This window comes from Lolium perenne, chromosome 7, assembly GCF_019359855.2.
Source record: "Lolium perenne isolate Kyuss_39 chromosome 7, Kyuss_2.0, whole genome shotgun sequence".
Lineage (NCBI taxonomy): Eukaryota > Viridiplantae > Streptophyta > Magnoliopsida > Poales > Poaceae > Lolium > Lolium perenne.
Genome location: NC_067250.2, coordinates 199,637,462 through 199,645,848, shown reverse-complemented (window position 1 = coordinate 199,645,848; position 8,387 = coordinate 199,637,462). Strand labels below are relative to the sequence as shown.

The 8,387-nt window shown below is 46.4% G+C and overlaps 1 protein-coding gene across 1 annotated transcript; it reads right to left on the bottom strand.

The window, feature by feature from the left end:
* Positions 1 to 5,240: 5,240 nt before the first annotated feature.
* Positions 5,241 to 7,667, bottom strand: LOC127314530 (26S proteasome non-ATPase regulatory subunit 8 homolog A). The gene is made up of 6 exons (XM_051345015.2): positions 7,485 to 7,667; positions 7,221 to 7,299; positions 6,680 to 6,782; positions 5,894 to 6,157; positions 5,693 to 5,804; positions 5,241 to 5,606 (listed from the first exon to the last, which is right to left on the bottom strand). The coding sequence occupies exons 1-6, from the start codon at positions 7,587 to 7,589 to the stop codon at positions 5,466 to 5,468; spliced, it is 804 nt and encodes a 267-aa protein (XP_051200975.1). The 5' UTR covers positions 7,590 to 7,667; the 3' UTR covers positions 5,241 to 5,465.
* Positions 7,668 to 8,387: the final 720 nt, after the last annotated feature.

Genomic DNA, 8,387 nt, shown 5'->3' with positions numbered 1-8,387 from the left:
GCTCCATGATGAGAGTAAAGATATGAAGGCGAAGGATGCTTTTGTTCTCCTCCCATATCTCAAATTATTGTTGTCAAAAGAGAGGCGCTGAGCTGTGTCTCTTTCAGGATGCAGCAAATATGTGATATTCGCTATTGCTCTTTAAAGGAGGTGGTGGGGGCGCTTATATCCCATGTCTCTCTCTTAGTCACCGAAAAAACAGCGGTGGCACACGATACAAATCACTGACCTCCACTAGTTCAGCATGACATGAACATGCATATTGCGTCTACAAAATAGTGCTTGTTGCATGATGGGCAACCTTGGGTAGAGCAAAAAGTTACTTCAAGAAACCGTTCTCATTTTTGGTCCGGATGGACATGTGTGTCCACACCAGTGTCGGGCGATTGGGTACAGCTTACGCGATTAATCATGCTACGGTCGATTCACCATAGTTGATTGAATGAGTACGCGAGTTCCTGACAATATACATATAACATACTCCCTCACTTTAGGTTTGCATGGCTCACTTGTATACACTAACCAAGGAAGACCTAATTTAGCATGCATAATCACCCCTCTTCTTGATGCATTTTTTAACTACTCACCAAGGATCCAAAATTAGACATATTAGTGTGACTGTAATCTTTCGCAAATTCTCTAAGCAAAGGGCTTTACGAACTGAAAATTCATTTACATTTTAATACTGGGCCACAAACTAAAAGGGATGGAGTATCAAATATATCACTCTATAAAGTATACTTTGGCTGCTCCGGGTGTTGTTATTAAAACTTAATATACATAATAAAATAAAGTAGTTTGAGTTAAGTTTTAGTAAAAGGGCATCTAGTAAAGATATTTGAGAAACAAAGAACCCTCTCCAAGATATCAGACCGCCGGATTTCTTTGTGTTCAAAGCCGAGGATGGCAAGCTTGGCAGCGTTGCATGTAACACATGGAAAGCTCATGTAACATCTTGATTGATGAGAGTATCTGCTGGCGAAAACGTTATGCAGAATATCAAGCAAAACAGAAACTTTATTTTGCGAGCACATTCACGGGTGGAACGATTTTAGCTGGTAAGATGACATTTTAAGCAAATATTAATATATTCCCTTTATTTAAAAAAAGATGACACTGTAAGCAAATAGATCATAAGAATATGTGTAAACCAAGAAAACTGTACAGGGGCAAAAAATGCAGTTATAATATAAACCATGCATATAGTGCCCAAAGGTAAAGTGTATGCACTTGGTCCTTAACTGGTCTTAGAGCATCTCCAACAGGCGTTGTATCCAGCGATGTATCCGAAAAAGTGAGCAGTTTATCGCGCGAGAGGCATAAGTCGATGCTCCAACGGATGCTGCAACCGATGCTGTAAAGTGGAGCGCGCTGCAAAAGCGCTATCTCGTGCACTATATCTACCGCGCCGAAAAGAGTGCGCGGTATAAATCGCGCGTAGAAACAACTACCCAGTTTTACAGCTCCAAAATTTAGAGCTTCTGTCGGAGAAGAATATGGCCTCGCGCGAAACACGAATGAAACACGCTGCAAAGTGCTTTTATAGCGTCAAAATTTAGCGTTGGAGATGCTCGTAATGAAGCACTGAAACACGACATGCATGTCAAGGGTGTTTATGTTAGTTTCAAGGCCTAAGACACTCGAGGTGCAATCAGCTATAATATATACCAATGCACAGTGCTTCGGAGACTCTGGTGACTTGGTTTCTCGACGTGCCAGGCCAGACTTACAAGACATAGTATGCGTCTAAGATGCAGATGTGGCCTCCAAGTGTGAATGATCTTCCTCGTGAGAACACCATCAAATATACTGTTACATCAAAGAGCCTTGAAACATACTTATCGTGCACTATAACTACATACAAAACTTTCAGTGCAAACTATTCCACGAACAACGTGGTACTCAATTTCAGGTTGTGTGAATGAGACACTTTGTTACAGGAGGAAGGGCCGAGCTGGACAATAAAGCCACCGTTGGTACAATACATGGTAAAGCATTGTTTTTGCTCTCCGCTAACATCGCATTGGTGTTGTGAATTGAGAAGAAACCATTCGAGAAGTTTCTTCTTGAAGGGGGGCAGACAGTTTTCGTCCTGCCCGCTCCCGCGAGCGGCAAGGCGAAACCCTAGATCGGGCGCCGCCGGGCCTTCCCCTTCCCCCTCTCCCCTCCCTCGCCGCCGCCAGGGGGCGCACCAGGGCGAAGCCTCGGTGTCGTAGGCGGCGGCGGGGACTCTCCTTCCTCTCGCTTGGGTGCGGTGGCGCGGGCTGCGGCGGTCGGCGGGGGTGCGGCGCTGGTTGATGGGCGTCGTGGCGTGGCCGTGCGGCAGCGGCGTGGTGGCTTCAAGATCTCGGCATACTCGCTGCGGGGGCGGTGCTGTCAGGCGCTTCCCCGGCAGCAGGTGACGCGCGCGGACGCCCCTCCGGTGGGTGGAGGTCAGGGGCGGCGCGGTGCGGGGCTCCAACGGCGACTTGGTGGAGACGTGGGGGACGGGTGCTCGGGCGGGGCCCTAGGCCTTCCGTGCTCCGATCTGCCCCCAGATCTAAGGGCGCCAGCAGCCAGGGGGCTGTCGGTCGCCGATCTGGCTGGTGGAACCACCCCTCGCCATCTCTCGTCTCCGGAATCTTCGCTGCGGTGTCGTGTCTTCTTCGTCAGTCTGAGGTGCGTGCGCTTGGACACCTGGGCGGCGGCCGTGGAAGGTGGGAGATTGCTGGTTGGCGGGCGTGCCAGAGGCTCGGGTGCTGGCCAGTGTCCACGGCCGTGAGGGCGGCGTGGCGCCGGCGAGAAGTGTGTTGCGGTGGTGGGTCGACCTTTGGTTGGTCCCATCTGTAGATGGTGGAGAGATTTTGTCGAGGGGAAACCCTTGCCCGCTTGGGCCACGACGGCGACGTCCGCGGACGCCGTGACCTTCCTGAAGGCATCGATGGGCTTCTCTCTGTCCATCTACGGGCTCCAGGTGAAAACCCTAGATCCTCGGATCTGGCGGTGGCGGCACTTTGGTGTCATACTCTTCATGAAGACACCGTCTTGGAGCTCGCAGAAGGCGGCTCTCCGTTGGTCGGGTGGCGGAGGTGCGTTGTCTTCGGATGGTGGGTCTTCGTTTGGCGATCTCCGGCAAGGCTTGCTTCGCGTCCTGCTCCCTCGTCGTGCTACCTGGAGCTGCTTGTTGGTTGTGGGCAGCGGTGGCCGGTTCCCGGTGGTGGTCGGCCTCTGGGGGCGCCGTCTACGCCGGTGGAGGGCGGTTGACGGCGTGCGTGTTCATTGGTTCACTCTTGGGTGAGCTCCGGCCCGACACTGTTGATCTCCTGCTTTGCTCCGATTCAGCGTAGTCTGTGTAATAGCCATTCTTGTTGTTCGCGTGTCTAGTTGTAGCTTCCTTGTTAGCTCCTGTGGATGTGTGGATCGATCTTGTAAGATGGATTCAACATCATGTACCATTTTCACCGTAGAAAGCGTTACTAATTTAACGTTGGGCCAGCAGGCCTTTTATCTAAAAAAAGTTTCATCTTGAAAGCAACGATTTGTGGTGTTCGATTGCTATTTAAAGAGCCTCCACCTTTGGCATCTACTCTCACGTTAAAAGAGATGTTGGCTCACACATATTGTCGTTCCCAAACTAGCTCTATGTAGCTGAATGCTGGTGCGTTGCTAGGCCTCATAACTTTGTATCGTTACACATGTTGTTCTAGTGTAAATATAAAATGAACTAAATTATTCAAGTATATAGAAATCACATAATATTTCCAAAGCGTTTTAATTTTCACTTTGCATAATTTAACATCATACGAGAACCAATCTATGGTTAGATGGTTGGGATGGTGGCACCTCCAGCCTGCCAAGAATAAATTTCAGGTTTAACGCTTTGATGTCTCATAAATGTGGAAGCAATGTTTCCGTCAATAGCAGTTTTTTGGATTCAGTCTGGTGAGTGTATGCACGTATTTGTGAGCATGTGTTTGTACCGTGTGCCGCAAAATTAATTTCAACCTCATAATTGAAAGCAAGAATTTTCTAGTGGCGTCCAATGGTCTCTTCAAATCCAACTCTCCAAGTTTCAACAATCTTTACTGTTGTGTATTTTCTCTAGCTGCCAAATCGGTACAACACCACTTTAAACAATCAGACAATTGATACAACGATTTTGCCACACTACTTCTAATTTATGTAATTTGGACAAGTGCGAGAGAATGAAGAAACTTGTGCCAAACTGATGAGATTTGAGGGGAAAATACAGACGAGCCAAATCAGATCGTGGAGGCATATATCCCCGGCGGCCGCTGTGACCAGACCAGCGCAGCGGTGTGTACCTCCAGCTCTATGCCACCACTCTCGTGCTGCTCCTCCACGTTTTTTTCCATCTCCGGCCGCCTCCGCGACGACGAACTTCTTTCCTCACCGGCACCTGCCGCTCCACCCTGAATCTAAGTCGCTTCTTCCCTGTTGCAACCCACACCTGCTACTCCTCTTCGGCAAGGCAAGACCTGCTACTCCTCATGGTTACAGTTTTCTGCTTCAACCCAAGCATTGTTTTTGTTCTCCGCCAACATCTCATTGGTGTTTTGAATTGAGAAGAAAGGATTGGAGGAGTTTCATCTTGAAAGCAACGATTTGTGGTGTTCCATTGCTAGTTAAAGAGCATCCACCTTTGGCATCTCCTATTCACGTTAAAAGAGATGTTGGCTCACACATATATAGTCCTTCCGCAAACCATCTCTATGTTTATAACTGTCTATGAAAAACATAGTTTTTGCATGATTGGTGTTTTAGTTAAGGCAGAACATATAGTCCTTCCGCAAACCATCTCATTGGTATTTTTTGCATATAGAGATCTAAATGTTATCATTGTACTCTTCCTGTTGTCAAAAGATGGACATTTTGCTTGAAGTACACAATCACAAAAACAAATAGATCTGCAAACGCTGTAAATGCAAGCTAAGATGCCAAGATATAGTTGGTGTAAGAAAGCTAACTAACAATTTTTTTTTCCAAACGCCATGGTCACCTGATCAACGTGTAATATTCGATGACATTTCGTTCACTACTCGTATAAACTAGTAAAAATATCCATCTTTTTTGCAGGAACGGGTAACCCATACAATTGCTTTGAATACGGATACAGATTTGGTGATCTGGCAGAGTTCTGTGGGATTCCCAACTTCCCCAGGTCCACGCGTCTTTCATCTTTGTGAGGCAGGAGCAACGAGGATCTCTAGGTTAACATACGAAAAGTAATACGGCAGGCGTGATTTGAACATTACTTTTGCCATTTTGACTCGACAGTTAACTGTTGTGCGTAAGGCAGAGCATCAACATTCAGAAACAGTCAGAGCAAATAAATGATTTTAAGGAAATACAACCCAATAATCCAGCTCTTCATCATTGGAATCGACAGTCCAAAGCTGCGACCAGAAGCTATGGCAAACGTATTGATAGTACAGGGCACATGATCGAAAGACAACAAAAGTAAATCACACAATCCTTTCCAATTCCCTCGCGTAGCCGAGGGTCTGGGTGATGACCGGCGCCGCCGGTATCTCCTTGCAGGGCTGGGACTCCTTCACCTTTTGGAAGAAGACTGAACCGTTCTTGACATCCCACTCGGGGTGTTCCTGTGGACAACATAGTACTTAGAATCTGTTGTGGATACCACATAATTCACATGGGGACATGGAAAATGGAAGGGGATGGAATTTACCTCTGCGATGTACTGTTGCAGTTCTTGGTCAGAACTGAACATAAACATTTGTTTCGCATCGCTTATTGACAGGTAATCGTACCCCTTCTCGCTGCATCCAGCAATTTCATCTCTGCATGCATACAAAATCACAGTAAGGGTCTGCATATAGCATACACCGATAGATCAAACAGGAAGCGGTAGTATCAGCAACCCACATACCTAACTGTTTTTGCGAGAAGGTCCATGAAGTACACATAGGTTTCATGTGGGACTGCCTGCCGAGCAGTCAACACTCGGTTGTAGGCGCCTTCCATGAAGGACTGCTCAAGCTCAACTGCATGCTTGATGCAAAGATTCTCTAGTGCTTTGGCTGGCAGAAGCTCCAGCTCAGTGTGGAACTCTGCAATTCTATTCTGGACCAGTAGCCTCAGAAGATTAAGCCCCAAAATTGGGTATTCCTCTGGTGATGGGGGAATTATGCCACTGCATGCATTAGGATGATTTAGTATGATGTATAAAGATATATGCAACTATTCTAACATGCTCCTGGGTCAAATATTCAAAAAAGTAGTTATAAACAAAGTTCTGAAAGCAAACGTTCAACGAAGAATTAGAGGTGAAAACTTTCTAAAATAGTGAAAACAAAATGATTTTGCCAATCTGGCAAGCATATTACAGCTCATCGCTAACTTAATAACAATCATAAATTCCCTACCCAGCCCATGTTTTTAGTTCCATTGGTCAACTCTGAACCCAGCAAAGTTAGAACTATACAACTCATGCAAATCTCACTCGATAAGCTATTTTGGGTTTCACAAGAGAACCTATCAAATTTCTGTTGTTTGACCTTTTTTGGAAGTTTTCTTCGGTTTGACTTTGTCACTGAATAATAAGCCAATGGGCGAGATAAAACCGGGAACAACAGTAGAACACATGTGCTAAATAACAGCCTATCCAATGGACAGTCAGCAAAAAGAACAGACAAAGTAGTAAAGAGGAACTAACCATGTGTCCATGTAATAAGGTTTAAGCTGGCAGAAGTCCCGTTCAAACGCGTCTTGGTCTTCCATCTTCACGCTCAGAACAACCGCATGCTCATAAATGTCCCCTGAAAGGTTTCAGCTTTGCTTAGTACTTGCTCCGTAAACGATATCTGGAAGGTTTGCGAACAAATTTGCTGCCTAACCGGATGTTCGCTAAATAGTTGGACCATAATAATCTAGATAAATCATTCCCAATTAACAACAACAAGTTACATCAGTGTGCATAGCTGTTAAATGTGTGCCTAGTGCCCACACATATATCAACAAACATGTCAATGAACTGTAAGACGATGTCATGTTTTATATCATCATCTATCTAAATGAAAAAAAACTGTATCATCAGATTCAAACATCTAATTCGGTATCCTAGATCGCGTGCAAGAGGAGCAATATCGTCCCAGAGTTTGCATTATTATGAACGAACCAACAGTGAGCATAGATATCGCCCACACGATATACTAGACGGGCAGCAGTTGATCCGAAAGCAGAGTGAGTTGTCTTACTCGCGGTCGTGAGCTCCTCGACGGCGTTGGGCGTCTGCTGAAACGACGGCGGAAGGCTGGGGAACTTGGTGAGGAGGACCTGCAGAAAAAAGGAGGGCGGAGTTTCGCATGTCAATCAAACCGTAAGAATTCCACCTCCCGCGCGGGGAACTCAGCTACGCTCTCAAACCTAGTAAAAATCGAGTCTTTCGGCCTCGAATCGAACAAATCTCGAAAAAGAAGAAGATGGGGCGAGATCCGTCGACCCGATGGGGCGGGGCGCACCTTGAGCTGCGAGAGGAGGTTGGCGCAGACGTCGAGGTCGTTCCGGGCGTAGGCCGCCTTGAATCGGGCGAACAGCTGCGTCACCTCTACCAGCTTCGGATCCATCGGCGGCGGCTGCTCGAGCTTCGTTCTGGCTGGAGGTTCCGGTGACCGTGATGAGGAGGCTTTGCCTTGCGTGTTGGGTTGGGTTGGGTTGGGCTAATATTGGACCGACACTGGTAGGGAAGTGCGATACGGGATCGGAGTTTGGGCCGACTCCAAGCGGAGTTCGTATACAACCCGTATTCTGACTTGTGGGTCCCCCTCCTGGCTTCACAGCTAAAGCCTGCTTTTTGGCAGGTTTAAGTGCTAAAAATGATTTTTCGCGATATGGTTCACAAACCAACTCCAACAGTTCGCAGGTAGGCATGAGAGAGAAGGACGTACTGTATGAGATTGAGTTGTCTACTTTTAGGTCTACTAGGAAGTATTGGCAGGGCAACACGCTGTGTCCGTGGGGTTATCATGAGAGGATTAATAAAAGACAGTAACATTTGTTACTTGAATAGAAGAGGTGATGGATAATGCAGTTTTTTTTGTATCGAAATAGCTGTGGAAGAAGGTATTAGTATTCTCGTGTGATCGTGAGACGATTACCAGAAGCTATTAATACTTTTTTCAAACAGGAGAGGCGACAAATGGTGGAGTATTTTGTTTCTCGAACTTACCATAGCAGAACCATGAAGGTACTATAGAAGAACGCAACTACAGATGGTGAGTTACCATCGGTAAATTATTGCTAAAGATTGTTGCGAGTGCATATTTGAAAATTACCGATGAAGATTGTTGCGTGTGCACCTTTGAAAATTACTGGTATGAAAATACCACATCCGAAGAATTACGCGCTATTGAAAAATCGTTCTT